Source organism: Nerophis lumbriciformis, linkage group LG25 (assembly GCF_033978685.3).
Source record: "Nerophis lumbriciformis linkage group LG25, RoL_Nlum_v2.1, whole genome shotgun sequence".
Taxonomy (NCBI): Eukaryota; Metazoa; Chordata; class Actinopteri; order Syngnathiformes; family Syngnathidae; genus Nerophis; species Nerophis lumbriciformis.
The window spans coordinates 23,815,076-23,837,245 of NC_084572.2; the positions used below are offsets into that span (position 1 = coordinate 23,815,076).

General features: G+C 39.8%; 1 protein-coding gene across 2 annotated transcripts; it reads left to right on the plus strand.

Annotated features, from left to right (window-relative positions):
- Positions 1-10,495: 10,495 nt before the first annotated feature.
- Positions 10,496-21,256, plus strand: synpo2b (synaptopodin 2b). Of its 2 annotated transcripts, XM_061983977.2 has the most exons (3): positions 10,496-10,922; positions 11,583-12,856; positions 19,962-21,256. In XM_061983977.2, the coding sequence occupies exons 1-3, from the start codon at positions 10,547-10,549 to the stop codon at positions 20,358-20,360; spliced, it is 2,049 nt and encodes a 682-aa protein (XP_061839961.1). In that variant the 5' UTR covers positions 10,496-10,546; the 3' UTR covers positions 20,361-21,256. The 2 variants fall into 2 exon arrangements, with proteins under 2 accessions (XP_061839961.1, XP_072772177.1); XM_072916076.1 differs by lacking the exon at positions 19,962-21,256 and having other exon boundaries at positions 11,583-15,731.
- Positions 21,257-22,170: the final 914 nt, after the last annotated feature.

Here is a 22,170-nt window from a genome sequence, read left to right on the forward strand (position 1 = left end):
TTCCAAAGACATGCACCTGGGGATAAGTTGATTGGCAACACTAAATTGGCCCTAGTGTGTGGATGTGAGTGTGAATGTTGTCTGTCTATATGTGTTGGCCCTGCGATGAGGTGGCGACTTGTCCAGGGTGTACCCCGCCTTCCGTCCGATTGTAGCTGAGATAGGCTCCAGCGCCCCCCGCGACCCCAAAAGGGAATAAGCGGTAGAAAATGGATGGATGGATATATATAGCTAGAATTCACTGAAAGTCAAGTATTTCTTGGTGAATTCTAGCTGTAAATATACTCCTCCCCTCTAAACCACGCCCCTAACCACGCCCCCCAACCTAAATTAAGTCTTTGTTACTTAGAATATGTTCCCCATACTAAAGTGTTACCAAAAACATAACTTTTACTTGAATTTGAAAAAAACAACATTTTATTTTTCACTAAAGAAGAGTTCGGTGAATGCGCATATGAAACTGGTGGGGTTCGGTACCTCCAACAAGGTTAATAACCACTGATCTAAAATTATTCATATTCTCTTCATGTCATAGTATGCTCCTTCCAGTGCTGTTGTTTTTAGTTTAGAGTTTTTATCCAATCAGAATTCAGTTAGCTTATGTTGCCATGCTGTACCAAATCTGCCAGTGGCCTTCAGAATCAACAATGTGGGCGTCCGTGCACCGTAAGTGATCGGGGGCATACAGGTGATAGACAGTTGCGATAGCCAATCAGGTCACGAGTTGTTGTCAGTAAGGCCTTCTAGATGGCCTCACATTGAACGTGACATTTACGCGTCCTGTGATTGGATACTCAACGGCAGTGTTTTTCAACCTTTTTTTAGCCAAGGCACATTTTTTGCGTTGAAAAAATGCGAAGGCACACCACCAGCAGAAATCACTAAAAAAACGAAACTCAGTTGACAGTAAAAAGTCGCAATTTTTGGATATGACTTTAAACCATAACAAACCAAGCATCACTATAGCTCTTGTCTCAAAGTAGGTGTACTGTCACCACCTGTCACATCACACCCTGACTTATTTTGCATTTTTTGCTGTTTTCCTGTGTGTGGTGTTTTAGTTCTTGTCTTACACTCCTATTTTTTTGGTATTTTCCTGTAGCAGTTTCATGTCTTCCTTTGAGCGATATTTCCCGCATCTACTTTGTTTTAGCGATAAAGAATATTTCAGTTGTTTTTATCCTTCTTTGTGGGGACATCGTTGATTGTCATGTCATGTTCGGATGCACTTTGTGGACGCCGTCTTTGCTCCACAGTAAGTCTTTGCTGTCGTCCAGCATTCTGTTTTTGTTTACTTTGTAGCCAGTTTGGTTTTAGTTTCGTTCTGCATAGCCTTCCCTAAGCTACAATGCCTTTTCTTAGGGGCACTCACCTTTTGTTTATTTTTGGTTTAAGCATTAGATACGACGACAAACCCTTGTCGTCTCACACAACGTGTTCCCGACATCTACAAAGCAATCAATTACCGGCTCCCACCTACTGATATGGAAGAGTATTACACAGTTACGCTGCCGAGCTCTAGACAGCACCGACACACAACATCAGCGCATAATTTGCAGATTATAATTAGTGGTTGGCAAAAAATATTTTTAACCCAAATATGTGAAATTACATAATCTCCCACGGCACACCAGACTGTATCTCACGGCACACTAGTGTGCCGCGGCACAGTGGTTGAAAAACACTGCTCAACGGGACCGTTAGCGGATGAATTTGAGAACACACAGTTGAGAGACGGTTGCTATAGCCAATCCAATCACAAGTTGTTGACAGTAGCCCATCTTAGTAGCCTGATGTTAACGAGACTGTGATTGGATACTCACTTGTCATTCCAAAGTGAGTATCCATTCACTCGTTTCAATTTAGCAGGAAGCAGGAAGTGTTGCGCCATAGCCAGATAGCAGAGAAGGAGAAGAAAATGTTGATTAAGTGGCAGATATAGAGTTGTGGTCAAAAGTTTACATACACTTGTAAAGAACATAACGTCATGGCTGTCTTGAGTTTCCAATAATTTCTACAACTCTTATTTTTTTTGTGTTAGAGTGATTGTTTTTGTTGGTCACAAAAAACATTCATGAAGTTTGGTTCTTTTATGAATTTATTATGGGTCTACTGAAAATGTGAACAAACCTGCTGGGTCAAAAGTATACATACAGCAATGTTAATATTTGGTTACATGTCCCTTGGCAAGTTTCACTGCAATAAGGCGCTTTTAGTAGCCATCCACAAGCTTCTGGTTGAATTTTTGACCACTCCTTTTGACAAAATTGGTGCTGTTCAGCTGAATTTGTTGGTTTTCTGACATGGACTTGTTTCTTCAGCATTGTCCACACGTTTAAGTCAGGACTTTGGGAAGGCCATTCTAAAACCTTCATTCTAGCCTGATGTAGCCATTCCTTTACCACCTTTTTGACGTGTGTTTGGGGTCACACCCAACTGTGCCCAAGACCCAACCTCCGGACTGATTATTTTAAGTTGTCCTGAAGAATTTGGAGGTAATCCTCCTTTTTTTATCGTCCACTTCTCTTTTTGCCTTATTTGTATTTGTCTTTATTAAATGTTTGTGTTATTTTTTTAAATTAAACAAAACAGTTTTACTACTGTTTATGTAGTTAATCATAGAACTGGCACCTAATCTTATTTTTTTTAAAGTATGTATTTTGACTTGAGAATCGTTTTGAATAAAAAAAAATCGATTATGAATCAAATTGTTACCCACAAGAATCGAAAATAATCAAATCGTGCAGTAATAATAATTTCCCGTACATGACAAGATCACCTGAGCTCTGAGACATGTAGGGACGGATGTTGAGGAATTCCGGATAGCCAACATCCTAAAAAAGCAGAAAAAAACGGAAATGTTAAACAGGCGAAAAAAGGTGTCAAAAGTTAAATAATTTGCCAACCTTTGTTACTCTCTGTAAAGCACCAGTTTCATTGGCATCAAAACAGGCCCAGAGCATAATACTACCACCACCATGCTTAACGGTAGGAATGGTGTTCCTGGGATTAAAAGCCTCACCTTTTCTCCTCCAAACATATTGCTGGGTATTGTGGCCAAACAGCTCAATTTTTGTTTCATCTGACATCACATGGACAAAGATAAGACCTTCTGGAGGAAAGTTCTGTGCTCCAATCACTCTATCGCATGGGTGTCAAACTCTGGCCCGTGGGCCAAATTTGGCCCGCCGTGTAATTTCACTTGGCCCTTGAGGCGATATTAAATTAACACTAGAGTTGGCCCATCGTAATCGGCGGCGGTGCCGCGGTATCACCGCATTCGCCGCTAATTCTCATAATTACCAACATTCCTGGGAAACTTCCAATTATCAGTGCCTCTACCTAAAACCATCATGTCCACTTTTAATCCAGTTCAACTAGTGCTGGTCCAGTCACTAAAAATGTGCAAATTCTTCAAGCACACACACTCAAGTGAATGCAAAGCATACTTGATCGACAGCGATACAGGTTACACTGATGGTGCCCATATAAATAACTTTAACACTGTTAGAAATATGCACCACACTGTGAACCCACACCAAACAAGAATGACAAACACATTTCGGGAGAACATCTGCACCATAACACAACATAAACACTACAGAACAAATACCCAGAATCCCATGCAGCCCTAACTCTTCCGGGCTGCAATATACACCGCCGCACCCCCCACCCCTCCCCAACCCCGCCCACCTCAACCGACGCAGGGGGTGTTATATTAACTAATGCCTACACTTAAAAATTCCACATGTAAGATTGAATCTACTTAAAAAAGTTATTTAATAAGAAGCTACAAGTGCAATAACAATAATGTTCCTGTTGGAGAAGTTTTGAATGAATGAAATATGAAATCCGTGCTGCAGTCGCTGCTGGGCCACAATATTAGGTACACCTGCAGACTGCAGCACGGATTTCATATTTCATTCATTCACAACTCCTCCAACACTAACATTATTGTTTTTGCACTTTTGGCTTCTTATTAAATAACTTTTTTTAAATAGAATCATTCTTGCATGTGGAAACTTTAAGTGTGGGCTTTAGTTGATATAACATTCTACGCCGGGGGTGCATTATCCGGCACGTTGTTAGAATGGATGAAAAGCGGACGTGACGACAGCTCGTAGGGAACGTTAAAGGCCTTTAAGGCACGCCCCCAAGACTGTGGTCCGGTTGGACTACAAGATATAATGAGTCTGACTGATGAACACCTTCCTTCGATAATGAAGGTTACCTCAGCTCAAAGCCTGAGCCCCGACATTAATGAACTAGCATCCAAGAAAAGATGGCAGGTATGTGGCTTGGGCACATCAGATTAGATCAGTGTGTTGCAAACTGAACATTTTAAAGTCCTGAATGGTTGGTTTATTGATTGTTATTTTATTTTCAAATGTATTAGCCTGTGGAAAAAGTTAATGTTGATATTTACCTCAGAAGGCTGCAAATAGAAAATAGGCATTACATATTTATTAAAATTGTATTTGATATGCCATTGATATTTTTTAATTATTATTATTATTTGAAACTCGATTTTCCATGTCACTATAATGTTATATAAGCCTTGCTTGTTCAATATTCAATGCAAAACTTGTTTGGGTCCCTATTAAAAGGTTAATTTGTTCAACCTTGGCCCGCGGCTTTGTTCAGTTTTACATTTTGGCCCACTCTGCATTTGAGTTTGACACCCCTGCTCCATCACAAAAGAAAATAAGAGTTGTAGAAATGATTGGAAACTCAAGACAGCCATGACATTATGTTCTTTACAAGTCTATGTAAACTTCTGATCACAAATGTATATTTGCAAGGCCATTTTCAAGAAGGACATTTAAAGAGAAACTACATCTTGTGAGACGATGTCGGCCGGGAGCTAGCTCAGCTGTTCTGGCGATGAAATGGGGAAATGCTCGCCATTTCCACTCGAATAAGCCGACGACGAGGGGTACCACTTGCTTATACGGCGTCGAATAGGTTGAGTTCAAATATTTAATTTTTTCACTTTTAATATGTTTTTTGCAATTTGAATTTTAACAGAACCACATAAGATATGTTTTAATTGCTGATGCGTTTTAATTGTTTTGTAAATGCGCCAGAAAGTAAGCCGTTTTGTACACTGTTGATGTGATTCAATCCACAGTAGGGCGTAAATGTGTTTCTGTATAGTATTTCTCAGGCATAGGTCATGTGGTGACATAAATTATGGTATTTTGAGAGGTAATTATTGAAGTCACTGAAGGCATAGGTGGGAAACGCACGGCCCGCCACTGATGGAGACACATACTTAGCTGATGACTTTTCAGCTGGGGGACTAAAAATAATCAGCCAAGAGGGATCGCCATTTGTGAACGGCATTAAAAGGCATTAATAGTGATCACATGCTTTTTCACAAAAATTGGCCAATACTAATTGGTGGCCAATCGATCGAAACAAAAACTCTACAAAATAGTCTTGTGTTTGGCAGCAAGAAAGACATATTTTAATGCCCATCTATGACAAGGGCATAGGGAGGATGTGTCCTTATTGGAGCTCCTGTGTGCGATGCTAACTCAGCTGTGTCCGAGGGGGCATCGGCACCACTTTCTGCTCTTTAAATAGACCAGCGAAGGAGCAAAGCCTGACCAAGTTTGTACTGTAGGAGACGTGAACATCTGTAATCCATAACAAATGCTTGGATTATATTTATCCATCTGAGGGCCCTCAGAGAAAAGGGATGCAAAGCTGGATCTCAACTACAGAGTCATAAAGAGTCACTGCAGGGATAAGAAATAAATAATGGATACAGTAAGTAGCATTTTTTTCCCCATCCTCTTATTGATGTCTGTCATAGTTAATACAATAGAAAATATACATTCCAAATCCAAAATGATAATTAATATTCTGTTGTTGGTTTAAATCCGTTTACAGAATGTGATTGATGATCTTAGGGACCTTTGCTTGGGTCTCTTCAAATGAACAGTAGACTAGACAAAGTGAATGCTCGCGACTCGTGTTACAGTAGTGGTTCAGCTTTCGTTATTAATCCGTTCCGAGAGTCTGTTGAAAACTGAATCCTTCACTGTAACAACCGAAACAATGAACAAATGTTCAAACGAATCAAACTTTGAATTGAATAATTGTAGTTTTACACACAGAAAACAGAAGAGTGTGGAGGACGGAACTTCATGAATGCCATCTCCGTACTTTGCTACGACTTAAATTCAATAGTGTTTCTCACCTTCTTCATCAAACGAATGTGTGCTCGGAGCACTTTGTTTATATCAACTAATACAATCAAACTCTACAGACAAAATAAACACGGGTACTCAAAAAAAAACTAAGAAAAAATGGCACCTGCTCAGTGGCCTTGTGGTTAGAGTGTCCGCCCTGAGATTGGTAAGTCGTGAGTTCAAACCCCGGCCGAGTCATACCAAAGACTATAAAAATGGGACCCATTACCTCCCTGCTTGGCACTCAGCATCAAGGGTTGGAATTGGGGGTTAAATCACAAAAAATGATTCCTGAACGCGGCCACCATTGCTGCTCACTGCTCCCCTCACCTCCCAGGGGGTAAACAAGGGGATGGGTCGAATGCAGATGACACATGTCACCACACCTAGTGTGTGTGTATGACAATTAGAGATGTAAATGCGTTAAAATGTATTATTGGAAATTATCGGTATCGTTTTTATTTTTATTTTTTTAAATTAAATCAACATAAAAAACACAAGATACACCAACTCAAAAAACCTTCCTCCCCCATTTACACTCATTCACACAAAAGGGTTGTTTCTTTCTGTTATTAATATTCTGGTTCCTACATTATATATCAATAATATATATCAATACAGTCTGCAAGGGATACAGTCCATAAGCACACATGATTGTGCGTGCTGCTGGTCCACTAACAGTTAATTTGACTAATTTTCATTAATTACTAGTTTCTATGTAACTGTTTTTATATTGTTTTACTTTCTTTTTTATTCAAGAAAATGTTTTTAATTTATTTATCTTATTTTATTTTATTCCTTTTTTTTAAAAGTACCTTATCTTCACCATACCTGGTTGTCCAAATTAGGCATAATAATGTGTTAATTCCACGACTGTATATATCGGTTGATATCGGTATCGGTAATTAAAGAGTTGGACAATATCGGAATATCGGATATCGGCAAAAAGCCATTATCGGACATCCCTAGTGACAATCATTCGTACTTTAACTTTAACTAAACTTTAACAAATCCCACCTATGCGTCATATCATTTCCTACAAGATATTGTAAATTTTCTAGTGTGCTAAATCCCTAAAAAGGTTTTAGTTGGCGGAATAATATTAATATCAGTAAATCTGTAGGTGGTTGGTTTACACTGATTTGCTTTGTTAATTATAATACAAAGCTAAGATGTAAATGTTTTTTTAAAATAATATTTAGTATACAGCAGTATTTTCCTTACCCATTGTTGGGTCGCGAGCGCCCCCTTGAAGGCCCCCCAAAAATGTCTGATTCTCAGTTGTGGTCTGTATGGCCCGAAGCGGTACTCAGTCGTAATACACTTTTCCCCCACTTGTGTCTGTAATGACAAGTTTCTTAAGCGCAACAATTATGACTAAAGTGGTGAAACTGTATTTTCATTTGCACTTCAATTTTATTGTCAGTTCATTTAATAAAAACATATTTATTGAGTAAGAATTTATTATAGTTATGTGTAAATTAATTTGTCAATTTTTAATGAGTCCCTTCTTTTGCAGTATATTTGGGTAGTATTTATTTTTGTAATCAGCCTGACCTAAGCCTTGGTAATACTTTTTGTGATTAACACATGGTTTCATATTATTTGACAAGATTGATCCTGCTGAACTGTAAGTATGCCAGATATAACTATTGAATAATTGTCACGACTTGGACTGTGGCGTGGTTTGTTCTCCCGAGGTGCAAAAGATTTGGACCAGATGTGGCGTGAAGGGGAGTACATGATTTATTTTAACACTATATATCAAAAAGGAACAAACGAAAAGCGCGCACAATGGCGGAGGTACAAAACTAGGCTATTGAAAACAAAACTTGCACATAGGCAGAAACTGTGAACAATTAAACAAAAACACTAACTGTGGCATTAATAAACAAAAAACTTACTTGGCATGGACTATGAAGTGTGCAGAGGTAAACAGAGTGTGACAGGGGTATGAATCCGGATGTCGCCAGAAAGACAAACTGAAAACAATGAACTTAAATACTACAGACATGATTAACGAAAACAGGTGCGTGACTCAAAACGTGAAACAGGTGCGTGACGTGACAGGTGAAAACTAATGGGTTGCTATGGTGACAAACAAGAGTGCACAATGAGTCCAAACGTGGAACAGGTGAAACTAATGGGTAACCATGGAAACAAGACAAGGGAGTGAAAAGTCAGAAACTAAAGAGTCCAATAACTAAACTAAACAAAACATGACTAAAACAAAACATGATTACACAGACATGACAATAATGTTAATATATGAGCGGGCCCTGGGGCCCTCTGTAGTGGAAAAGTTAGGCCCGGAAGTCAAAAAGGTTGAGAACCCCTGGCATACAGTATAGTGATTGACCTACTGTATATTGTATTAGTTTTAATACTTCTAATGTGCAAAATGTATCAAACTGGCCCCTACATACTGGGCTAAACTTATCCTAGCAGCATGGTGCATTCAATGACAGTCTAGAAACACAGACTCCAAGGCTCTTGTTGACTTCGATTGGACTATTACTGTAAGTTGCACCTTTATTTGGCTTGGATTATTTTGTACATGCAGTCAATAAAAAAAAGCATAGACGCTGAGTCACTGACGTTTGTTTCACCGTACTAAAACCCATACTGTATATGAAAACCAACACATCATTTTAGTAAGTATTTTTGACTAAAACTGAATCATACTAAAACCGTTTTTTTTTTTTTTTTACTTTGTTTATTCATTTATTTTTCCATTAATACAGTCTCTATTCTCCAGTGCAGTCAATATTGATTGATTAGCTCCATTTTGTAAAATAAAATAAATTAAATAAATCTAAAAACATGAGGTCCATGGCTACGGTAATACCATGGAAACATCTAATCTGCTAGAGGTCAGTCTTAAAGGGGGTGATGCGTCGGAGCAAAAGTTCATTCATTTGTCAAGGATGCTGACTTTTTGTTCCCATGGAGACGGGCCACCATAGCCAACTGAATACCTTACTTGGAAGCAGACGGTCTTGCTGCACAATGAGGAGGTCTTAATGACGTGACTTTGCTGAAGTGATGTGGAACCAAGTGCAAAGAGTGGGAAAGAGCCACAACTTTCAGTAACTTCAATTAGCCAAGTACTAAAACAAAATGTAGACAATGCATCAACCACTGCTTGGTAAAAAGAACATACACTGACACTTAAAGATATCATTATATTACTAGCAGTACGTGGCAACACCTGATTTAGGTGCTTCTTTTTAAAGCAAGTCGAGCATTACTCATCACCTGACCCTGTCAGATCACGTCTCAAATTACATGTGTGTACACATAAAACATGGCTAAATGTCAAGGAATAATCTTAAACCATACAACAGGCACGATAGCAAGCAAACGCAACCAGAAACCCCACAGCAAGATTTTTAATGGTTCTGCAACCAAATCATCATTGAGCCTACAACAGTATGTCTGCATCTTTTTACACAGTACACACTTTAAAACATCATCATTTACTTGCTTACCCACTTGTCCATGTAACAACCAGTAAGGAAAAGTAGTAGTTTCAATACCATGACGCCACCTTGTGGCAAATGCTGGGACCTATCATGATGATGCCAGCCACCTAGTCATTCCTCGGCTCTGGGCCAATGTCTCTTTTAGATTCAGCTAAAAATATACTTACATAACACCACTGACAAACAATGGTTTCAGTTGTTGGTGTCAAAAGTATGAAACAGCTGATCCTGGCTTGAAGTCATATATGGAAATGTTGACAGTCAGTACAGCGCTTGTAACACGGAGAGCCACCTTCTGTGTATAAACAGGCGAACTTGGAGAACACCCAGCCAATTGTTCTTCTTGTGCAGTTGGATGTCATGATATTACATACCTTTCCATTTAGAGTGCTAATGAAACCACAAGAGCAAAGTTGCACTCCCGAAAAGAGGAGTGCAACTTTGGTCAACTACTCAAATTGGTGAACTACTTCTTGATTGTCTTCATGATTACACATTTTTAACAGATGTTTGTTTTCCATTCAAGGTATCACTGAAATCGAAGATGTCATAAGTGAATCCTAAATGGAACCAGAAGCTGAAGACTTAAAGAACATGGATCGCTCAGTCGCTTGGTCGGGCTCCGATGGATCTCAAGAACATAGTATGCCTGAATATTTGGCAGAGTCCGATAATGAAGATGATGTCAGTGATGTAGAGGGAAGTTTTGACCCACAGATGTCTCCTTTCCCAAAGTCTAATGCAGAGTCTCCAGAATTGAAATTTAAATCCAAACAGAAATTGTTTGACTTAAGTGTCCGTGACAAGGAAGGTTCATACCCAGAAGAGGATGAAATCGACCCTAATGAATCAGGAGAGACAATGACAGAGTCTACACATATCAAAGCCTCACCAACGTCTTTCTCCTCAAAACCAGAATGCCATGACACTCAATCTCACTGTGGCCAGAAGCCAAAACCTTGCTCAATTTCCTCTTCCTCCTCCCTTGGGTTTGATCCTAAAATGACCCGAGCCTTGACCCTGACCACAGACGAACCCCCAGGGGCCATTAATAGGCCGAGCCCAGGGACAGGGAACAGGAGGTTTGAATCTTCAGAGGAAGGAGGGAGCAGTGAAGCGCCTCCTGCTGCAGTCTTCTTTGGAATCTCAGATGAGGGTGCTGAGCAGCCACAGAAGTGGAACCTAGAATCTGAAGCTGATCTGTGCAGACCGGACAGCCACGGGACAAGGTGTACACGTGAGTGCACAGTTGATTTTTTACTTCTATCTACATAATCTTGCTGATTGCAGTGACAATACAAACTTTACCATGAGGGGTTGCTTATTTTCACATTTACAATTGAGCAATATCAACTGAGGAACATAAGCATACAAACAGTTATTTTTCTATATAACTTTTCACAATAACTTATCTAAAACAGTAAACAGAAGCTCATTGGGCGTTTGGCTATTTTGATATTGTAATGTGGAGCCTACTGGAGGAGGTCTAGCAGTGAAGATTCCTGGGACATTACTAACCACAGTGGGATAAGAATAAAATATGACCATATGATGAGGGCGGCAGAAACAAATTTGACGGACACTAGCATGTGTTAGGCCGGTCAGTCATCTGATCCTTCTGCCAGTGAGCTCCCCAAGTTAGCTGTAAGTGAATATGATGCTTTTATTAGTGTGATTGCTTCAGTGGGGCAACTTTACGATCCGTCAGTGGCTTCTCATTAGTGTGCTTGCGTCACATAAAACCATTTTTACAATGATGGCTTTAATTTGAGACTGAGGTGACATATTACCAAACCCAAAGTGTCAAAAAAGAAAGAAAAGATTGGCAATGAAAATAAACAGTTGCTTTGTTTTTATTTACATTTTCATCCTCTCTCTCTCCCGTCTTTTGTCATAGGATTTGGTCAAGATGAGAGCCAATCCCAAAGACAGGTCAAAGAGACCAAGTCCAAATGCAAGAGAATTGCTCGCCTTTTAACTGATGCACCCAACCCTCAAAATAAGGGAGCCTTGCTGTTCAAAAAACGCCGCCAAAGGGTGGAGAAGTACACACTTGTTAGCTACGGGACTGGTGACAGAAAGTTTGATGGCGAAAACCATTTACCAGGAGAAGAAGCTGAGGAAGTCAGTACAGCCGGGTATAACTTTGTCGCAGCCAGCGATTCTGAGTTTGAAGAGGAGTATTCTGCATACCGTCGGCAACAGGATTTAAGTCTAAATTGGGAAAGTGTTAAAGAAATGGAAGTGTTACCCGCAACAAAAGGGAAGGGAGTTATGATGTTTGCACGCCGTAGCAAACGTATGGATGAAATTGTGTCACGGCAAGAACTCCGCAGTAAAGAATTACATTTGGACGCTATGTCAGAACCTGCAAAAGCAAACAGTACCTATGACACAAGAGAAATGTACGATCATTCTGATCGTAATAACTACATGGACAGACACATTCAACAAATGAACCAACAAAGATCCTTGGTTGCAAATAGAACAGCAAAGCCCTTTTTGGGATTCCAAATAAGGCCAGCTGATCACACAAATCCTTCTGGTGTCTTTCCAGGGAGAGAGAAATCGGAGCCAAAATTTAAGATACCTGTTCCTATTATTTCAAGTCCGCAGGTTTGGTCCCCAACTGGAGACATCATAGCCTCCAGAGATGAGCGGATATCTGTGCCAGCAATAAAGACCTGCAACCTTCCAGAGTTAAGGCGTAAACAGACGTTGAAACAAAGATCAAACCCTCGTTATCAAAACAAAGGGCAAAGCAAAGCTTATGTGGAGTCTGAAGAAGACTGTTTTAGCCTCGGCGCTGAAGCATGTAACTTCATGCAACCCCGACCTGTTAAACTCAAGAATCCACCCCCGGTTGCACCAAAGCCTGCCATCAACCCCAAATGTCCACCTTGGCGTAGAGGTCCTCCTAGCGAACCCTGTATCCCAACAATAAATGCAGGTTCTCAGTCTTCCAATTGTCCTGTGAGACATCAGGGCCAGCACCGGCACTTCGAACAGGATTGGGCTCAACCTCAAAAGTCGGCCAACTGCTGGGAAGCAAATCAAGCACCCACAACAATTCAAACACCTGCCACTGGCCAGACATTGGTCAGCTCCTCTTCTCAGCCTCGTCTTCAGGCAACCACAAATAGCTGGGGCAAACAACTGCCAAGACCTTCTGTGAGTATGCAGTCCTACAGTCCACATCACACACAGTCAAGGAGTACTCAAGACAGCGCTCCGAGTTCTGTTGCCTCTTGTCCACCAAAACCTGTTAAATCATTCGCACCAAAGATATCACTGGCTCCGCTAAGAGATCAAGTCTCGGGTAGAAGTTATGATAGATCTGGTGCTGCTCAGACAATGACAGAGAAAGGATTGCTTTCCAAAAGGCAGTCCAGAACGGAGAAGGTTAGTGGCGGTCAAACAACAAACCAGACAAGATCTTCCTCTCCTACAATGTCCTTACCCAATTCCTGGAGATATTCATCTAACATTCGGGCACCACCTCCTTTATCTTACAATCCCCTTCACACCCCTTTTTATACTCCACCAGCAGTGAAAAAATTCCCCTCAAGTTCCAAAGAGAAGCCTAAATCATCCCCAAAGCACCTCAACACGTTAGAAATCATGAAACACCAGCCGCATCATTTGGACTCGTCACTGTTCAGGTATGATGCGGCCATAGAGCTTAAAATCCCCAGCGCCAAACCTTCACTGCCATCAAAGTTTGACATTACCCAAAAACTCAAACAAAGATCTACTCATTCTCACTCTCCGAATATCTCTGAGCTTGATTTTGAAAGCAAATCAGAAGCCTCTGCTAAGTCCTCAGCTAAGTCCTTTGGAGCGGTAAGTTCCCCAAATTCCTCTGCTTGGCAACACGCCAGGTCAGCGGAGCCTCTTGCACTCTATGAGCACTTGGATGAAAAGCACGCTGGCTACCCTACATCCACCGAGCAAGCACCGAGCAGTCACCCTTCAAGCGCATCTTTCCGGCAGTCAGCCAGCATAGCTTTAGCTTTTTCTCCCGCATCAATAATTGCTAGAGGCGCACGTCAAATGGCTCCTCGGCCAAAGTTCTCCGCCAAGAAGTCTGTAGTGACAACCAAACAGTGGAGGCCTGTTGCAATGCTGAATTAGCTCTATATTTAGCTTTGCTTTGGTGACACAGTCCGCACGGAGATGAAGGAACACCGTGCTTAAACCAAGTAGCCTATGACTCTGCAGTGAGACCGGTATGAGCTTGAGCATGCCAGCAAAACTAAACAAGGCCGTGTGTGCAAGTGGAAATCCAGGCTGTCTTAAAATTGCTCACAGCATGTCGAATATAAACTCAGTTCCACTTCATGAAATCAGGGGAACTCTTTGAAGTTTAAGTGAATATGAGATTAATATATTTTATATGTTAAATGTTTCTAATGAAGTGCCTAAATATGTGCAATATACAGTATACAGCCAAATAAGGTGTTTTATTTTTACATATATACTCCAAATAGCACATTTCAGCTAAAAGACAGTAGCAAACAATAGCAACGTGTAATAAACTTACCGTATTTTTCGGACTATAAGGCGCACTTAAAATCCTTTTTTTCCCTCAAAACTCGACCGTGCGCCTTACAACCCGGTACACCAACATTTTATATGTTCCATTGAAAATAGAGAACATTACACACGGCGCTCAAAAATCCATCAAAATGTGTGAATGTGAGTGTAAATGTTGTCTGTCTATCTGTGTTGGCCATGCAATGAGGTGGAGACTTGTCCAGGGTGTACCCCGCCTTCCGCCCGATTGTAGCTGAGATAGGCTCCAGCGCCCCCCGCTTATTCCCTTTGAGAATAAGCGGTAGAAAATGGATGGGATGGATGTTTTAGTACAACTTTGGTAAGCTATAAAGCCGCACCGCTTCATGTGCTTCAACATACAAGTATTATGGTGTGTGTATAAGGTAAGACATTATCTGGTGTTTTGTTTCGCAATATTATGCAAAAGCAACTTTTCTTACCTTCTGGTACCTGCTGATCTGTATTTTGGATCTGCATAAATCCTGAAAGATTGCGCGAGTCCGCCTTTGTAGTCCGTGACGACTCCCTAGTCGATAAGCTTCTTCTTTTTCCTCTATCTTCTTGTTATGGGACATTCATCCTCCGCTGTTGCCATTTCTAATATAAAGTAGTGTAAAGTTCTTACTTATATCTGTCAGTAAACTCGCCATGAAAGCGCTAAAACATACCGGTGTAGTGAGTTTACATTATTCACTCAAGGAACTTTAGTTATTAGAGAGTTCCGGTCGGACGGTTTTTCACGGGACACATTTCCGGTGTTGTTGTTTCCGGATGAGCTGCTCCGTTATTGATTTAAGTAAAGTCTGAATGTCATTAAAACAGTTAGCTCCATCTTTTGACACTTCTTTCACTCCCGTCCTTGCACGCTACACCGCTACAACAAAGATGACGGGGAGAAGACGCTGCCGAAGGTGAGCCACGTAAATAGGACCGCCCACAAAACGCCGCATACGGAAGCAACTGTCAGAAAGCGACTTGAAGATGATTTGTAAAACATAATCTATGCAACATTTTGACCAAAGAACCACCATTACATGTTATGTAGACCACAAGGAAATGTTTTATATTTAGAAAATAATATGACTCCTTTAGTGCGCTTTATATATGAAAAAAGATTAAAAAAATAGACCAATCCGGTGCGCCCTATAGTCCGGAAAATACGGAACATCATTTACACCTACTGCACAATAACGACTCATATAAGTAACTCATATACAGTATTTGTTTTATTAGAATATGGTAAATTATAAGGCCTGTTTAGGAGAAACATCATGCACTTCCTAATTAGTATCCATTCATTGTAAATTCCTTCAGTCTCATTCCAAAGTCTGTGAGCCATCTTACATATAAAAAGGTCAAAAAGTTAGTAAGATCTGATTTCTCAAATTTTAGTGACTCCAAAACAAATGTCTTCTTGTGTGTGTCTTCTAGCATGAAACTGTTTTCATGCACATCTTATATTCAGCACAATAAAACATATCTTTCCTCCTGTTTGTGCACTTCCTGTATGTGTCTAGTTTCTGTTTTTCTACTTTTCCACTGTCACTTTTTTTCTACCCTCAATTACAAAGTGCGTCCTGAAAGTATTCACAACGCTTCACTTTTTCCACATTTTGTTGTTGCAGCCTTATTCCAAAATGGAATAGGTTCATTTTTGTTCTCCAAATTCTACAGACAATACTTCATAATGACAATGTGAAAGGTTTTTTTTAATAGCAAATTTATTAAAAATAACAACAAAAAAATCACATGTAAATAAGAATTCATATCATTTTTGTCCTTAAAATTTTACAGACAATACTGCATAATGACAAAGTGTTCACAGCCTTTGCTCAATACTTTGTTGATGCACTTTTGGCAGAAATTACAGCCTCAAGTGTTATTGAATGCGATGCCACAAGCTTGGCACACCTATCTTTGGGCAGTTTCGCCCATTCCTCTTTGCAGCACCTCTCAAACTCCATCAGGTTGGATGGAAAGTGTCGGTTTTCATCCAGAATCCGATGGTCACTCTGTCAGAGCTACAGCATTCCTATTGGAGAGAGGACAATCTTCTAAAAAGACAACCATCCCTGCAGCAATCCACCTACTAGGCCTGTATGGTCGTGGCCAGACCAAAGCCATTTCTTTGTGAAAATTTTGCCAAAATGCACCTGAAAGACTCTCAGATCATGACAAACAAAATTCTCTGGTCTGATGAGACAAAGATTGAAGTCTTGGGTGTGAATGCCAGGCATCAAGTTTGGAGGAAACCAGGCACTGCTCATCACCAGGCCAATACCATCCCTATGGGAAGGATGGTGGTGGCAGCATCATGCTGTGGGAGGATGGTTTTCAGCGGCAGGAACTGGGAGACTAGTCAGGATAGAGGGAAAGATGAATGCAGCAATGTACAGAAACATCCTGGATGAAAATCTACGTCCCCATCCAACTTGATAGAGCTTGAGAGCCGCAAAAAGGAATGGGCGAAACTGTCCAAAGATAAGTGTGCCAAGTTTGTGGCATAGTATTCAAAAAGACTTGTGGCTGCCATTTCTGCCAAAGGTGCATCAACAAATTATTGAGCAAAGGCTGTGAACACTTATGTACATGTGATTTTGTAAATTTAAATATTTAATACATTTGCAAAATTCGAGAAAAATAAAAAATTAAAAAATTAAAATCACATTGTCATTATGTGGTATTGTCTGTAGAATTCTAAGGACAAAAATGACAGAATTCCATTTCGGAAAAAGACTAACATATCAAAATGTGGAAAAAGTGAGGCGCTGTGAATACTTTCCGGATCCACTCTCTGTAGAATTTTAAGAAGGATAATATTACTTAGAATAGCAGTATTTTCCTGATGATGCATGAATGCCATTGACTTAAAGGGGCTGTTTGCAAATTGCTCAACGTTACATTTAAAAAAAATGTAACAAGAACACCCCCTGCTAGGTTATGTTACCATAAGTGGTTTAACAGAACATATATATGTGTCTAGATTTTTTACATCTAAAGTTAATGTTAAAGTACCAATGATTGTCACACACACACTAGGTGTGGTGAAATATGTCCTCTGCATTTGACCCATCCCCTTGTTCACCCCCTGGGAGGTGAGGGGAGCAGTGGGCAGCAGCGGTGGCCGCGCCCGGGAATCATTTTTGGTGATTTAACCCCCAATTCCAACCCTTGATGCCGAGTGCCAAGTAGGGAGGTAATGGGTCCCATTTTTATCGTCTTTGGTATGACTCGGCCGGGGTTTTAACTCACAACCTACCGATCTCAGGGCGGACACTCTAACCACTAGGCCACTGAGTACTAATCATAATAAATAAAAACTGCCCAAAGAATTTATCTGGCGTTCAGCTTTCACTCCTGTCTTGTACACATGCACGTACATATGGGGTGCCGAATATAAAATATCAAACTTTTGTAGCTGATATATTTTAAATATTTAACTAAATTTTCTCACATTCCGCTCACTTTTTTCACATTTAGCTTTTTCCCATTTAAGGTAGAAATGAAATATAACCTATTAATTGAATTTAAATATCTAAATCCATCCATCCATTTTCTACCGCTTGTCCCTTTTGGGGTCGCGGGGGGTGCTGGAGCCTATCTCAGCTGCATTCGGGCGGAAGGCGGGGTACACCCTGGACAAAATGTTAAATAAAAATATCAAATCCAAATCTATAAGTTACATCAAAACTTAAATATTAAATGTGAAATATACCGTATTTTTCGGACTATAAGTCGCAGTTTTTTTCAAAATTTATGAAAGTTGCCTAATGTTTTTTTCCTTCTTTATCATGCATTTTCGGCAGGTGCGACTTATACTCCGGTGCGACTTATACTCCGAAAAATACGGTACATGTTAAATACGGATCTAAATATTAAATCCAAATACAAAAGTTAAATATTAAATATAAATGTTGAATATATATATTAAATATAAACCTAAATATTAAATATAAATTTAAGTGATACATCTAAATACAAATGTTAAATATAAATATATGTGAATATAAATTATACATCTAAATATAAATGTTAAATCTAAATATAAATGTTATATTTGTGAAATATACATTTTAACTGTCTAGATCCAAAGATCTAACTCTAAATGTTACATCCCAATGTTAAATCTAAATGAATAAGATGAATAAGAATAAGACGAATATTTAAAGAATATGCAAATATTCCACTAGTCCGACGTCTCTCAGCCACAAAAACACGGCCACATCTCTGCCTCTCAGTGAGAGTGATGTGAACGAGGGCGTGTCGCCAGTGCAAAAGGAGAAACAAAACAGGACAATACGGCAATAAAGTTCCCTGTTGTTGAAAGTTTTAGCTCCAAAAAAAGTTGAAAGTTTTTATGTCTGTGTGCAAACCACCATGCACACTACTATCTTTGGCGAGGCATTTATATTTAACATTTAGGTTTGACATGTATATTTAGCTTTAACGTTTATATTTAGATTTAACATGTAATATTTATTTTAATATTTTATGTTTAGATTTATATTCAACATTTAATATGTACATTTAGATGTTACATTTTAATTTTAACATGTATATTTAGCTTTAATATTTAGATTCAATATCTATATTTAACTTTAAATTTTTAATATAAATATTATAAGTTAAAAGTTAAAGTACCAATGATTTTCACACACACACTAGGTGTGGTGAGATTATCCTCTGCATTTGACCCATCATCCTCAACCCCTGAGGGGTGAGGGGAGCAGTGAGCAGCAGCGGTGGTCGCGCCGGGAATTTGTTTTGGTGATTTAACCCCCAATTCCAACCCTTGATGCTGTTTGTATTTGTATTTAACATTCATGTTGATTGGCAACACTAAAAATTGGCCCTAGTGTGTGAATGTGAGTGTAAATGTTGTCTGTCTATCTATGTTGGCCCTGTGATGAGGTGGCGACTTGTCCAGGATGTACCCCGCCTTCCGCCTGATTGTAGCTGAGATAGGCTCCAGCGCCCCCCGCGACCCCGAAGGGAATAAGCGGTAGAAAATGGATGGATGGATGGATTTATATTAATATCTATATGTTAGGTCAGGAAAACACACAAGAGGCTACATCATCCCGACAGGCCTGTTTCGCAGGTTTCCCTGCTCGTCAGGGGATTTCGAGTTTTTGGTGTTTTTTCCTGACTGTATTGACCACTGTATAACGGAAAAACCACAGAAACCTCGACTATATATTCATATCTATATATTTATACTTATATTTAACATTAAATATGTATATTTATATTTAACATTCAACATTTAACATTTAGATACAGATTTGGCATTTAGAATTAACATTTAACAATCTCTAATGTTAAGAAAAAGAGCTATGTGTGAAAAAAGAGGTAAATGTGAGAAAAATGACCAAAATATATGAGCTAAAAAAGTGTGATAGAATTTTTACACTCAACACCCCAGTTTAAAAATATATGTTTCAGAGTTTAATTCATGTGAAATGTAGTACCTTAACATATTAATTTCAAAAATCTTTTTTATTTATGTCATTAAATGCCTCAATGTTTAAAACCCTACATGTAGCTTGTTTTTGTGAACTAGGTAAGTTGTGTAAAATCTACTTCACGACACCACACATGATGGGCATGTATATTTTGATTAAACTGAATCAAAGAATGGTAGTTCTCTGTGAGGCCAGAGGGTGGCAGCACAGTCAACCTCACAAGGTTCATACAATGTGTTTCCCCCCCCCCCCAGGGACTTGGTAGAAGCAGCTTCCTCAGCCTTCCCAGGCGCCACACAGGTGGGTCTAAGTTACCTGTGAGCACAGAAGGATGTCGTTCTCCAACACGTCAGCACCAAGCAGCCTACAAGCCGCCCACACCTTGGGAGGCGGCATCCAGATGCCCCTTCGGTTCGGTGGACGACGCCTTCTTCTCCCAGAGCGTGGTTGCGTCGCAGGTCCGGGACGCAGGGCCCCGCGGGTCTCTGCCGGAGCCGCCTGAGGAATGGAAGCGTAGGGTGTCGCTTGATCCTCCGCTTGTCAGTCAGGGTTACTGCGGTCTGACCCCAGCTTATCTGGCAGGGTCCATGAGGATGAAGTGTTCGCCTGAGAAAACAGCAGAATATGGGCCTCCTTTTAACCCCAGCCGTTAAAGTCTTCAGTCAAGCCCAGAATTGTAGAAAACACATCCAACTCTGGTGGAACAAACTCCCATCCCTTGTCTTGAGCAGTGCGACACATTTGAATGAGGAGAAATACACACTATAGTATAAGTAATGAAGATAGTTCAAAGTTAAAGTCCCAACAATAGTCACACACACACTAGGTGTGGTGAAATTATCCTCTGCATTTGACCCATTCCCTTCTTCACCCCCTGGGAGGTGAGGGGAGCAGTGAGCAGCAGCGGTGGCCGCGCTCGGGAATCATTTAACCCCCAATTCCAACCCTTGATGCTGAGTGCCCAGCAGGGAGGTAATGGGTCCCATTTTTATAGTCTTTGGTATGACTCGGCCGGGGTTTGAAAAGTGAAAATTCTGTCCACATAAAGAAGCATGTGTTCACGTATGATAAAGATGTATACAGTATTTTATTCTAGTCTTTGATTTAATGGTATGAGCATCAATGTAGGACAGTGTTTCTTCATTATTTTCTGTCACGCCCCCCTAGAGGACATCTTTTTTTTTTTACATCTCCCCTGAAGTTAATGTTTATTTTTTTATGTCTCAACATATTTATTTACTAACACTAAAGATGCTATTATCGTATTTTTCGGACTATAAGTTGCAGGTTTTTTTTTTCATAGTTTGGCCTTATACTCAGGAGCGACTTATGTGTGAAATTATTAACACATTACCGTAAAATATTGAATAATATTATTTAGCTCATTCACGTAAGAGACTAGACCAGGGGTCGGCAACCCAAAATGTTGAAAGAGCCATATTGGACCAAAAATACAAAAACAAATCTGTCTGGAGCCGCAACAAATTAAAAGCCATATTACATACAGATAGTGTGTCATGAGATATACATTGAATTGAGATGACTTAAAGGAAACTAAATGACCTCAAATATAGCTACAAATGAGACATAGTGATGCAATATGTACATATAGCTAGCCTAAATAGCATGTTAGCATCGATTAGCTTGCAGTCTTGCAGTGACCAAATATGTCTGATTAGCACTCCACACAAGTCAATAACATCAACAAAACTCACCTTTGTGCATTCATGCACAACGTTAAAAGTTTGGTGGACAAAATGAGACAGAAAAAGAAGTGGCATAAAACACGTCCTTGAAAGTCGGAGAAAGTTATACATGTAAACAAACTACGGTGAGTTCAAGGACCGCCAAAATTAGTAGGACAAAACAGCGCTCGCCAAATACTTGAGTCAGTGAAGCATGTTTAATACAAACAGTGTGATTTATAACAATTAGGGAGGTTTGTGTCATGCTTGTCCTCCTACAGAAACCATATTAAAACCAAAAATATATATTTTTCCCCCTCATCTTTTTCCATTTTTCATACATTTTTGAAAAAGCTCCAGAGAGCCACTAGGCCGGCGCTATAAGAGCCGCATGCGGCTCTAGAGCCGCGGGTTGCCGACCCCTGGACTAGACGTATAAGATTTCATGGGATTTAGCGATTAGGAGTGACAGATTGTTTGGTAAACGTATAGCATGTTCTATATGTTATAGTTATTTGAATGACTCTTACCATAATATGTTACGTTAACATACCAAGCACGTTCTCAGTTGGTTATTTATGCCTCATATAACGTACACTTATTCAGCCTGTTGTTCACTATTCTTTATTTATTTTAAATTGCCTTTCAAATGTCTATTCTTGGTGTTGGGTTTTATCAAATAAATTTCCCCCAAAAATGCGACTTATACTCCAGTGCGACTTATATGTTTTTTTCCGTCTTTATTATGAATTTTCGGCCGGTGCGACTTATACTCCGG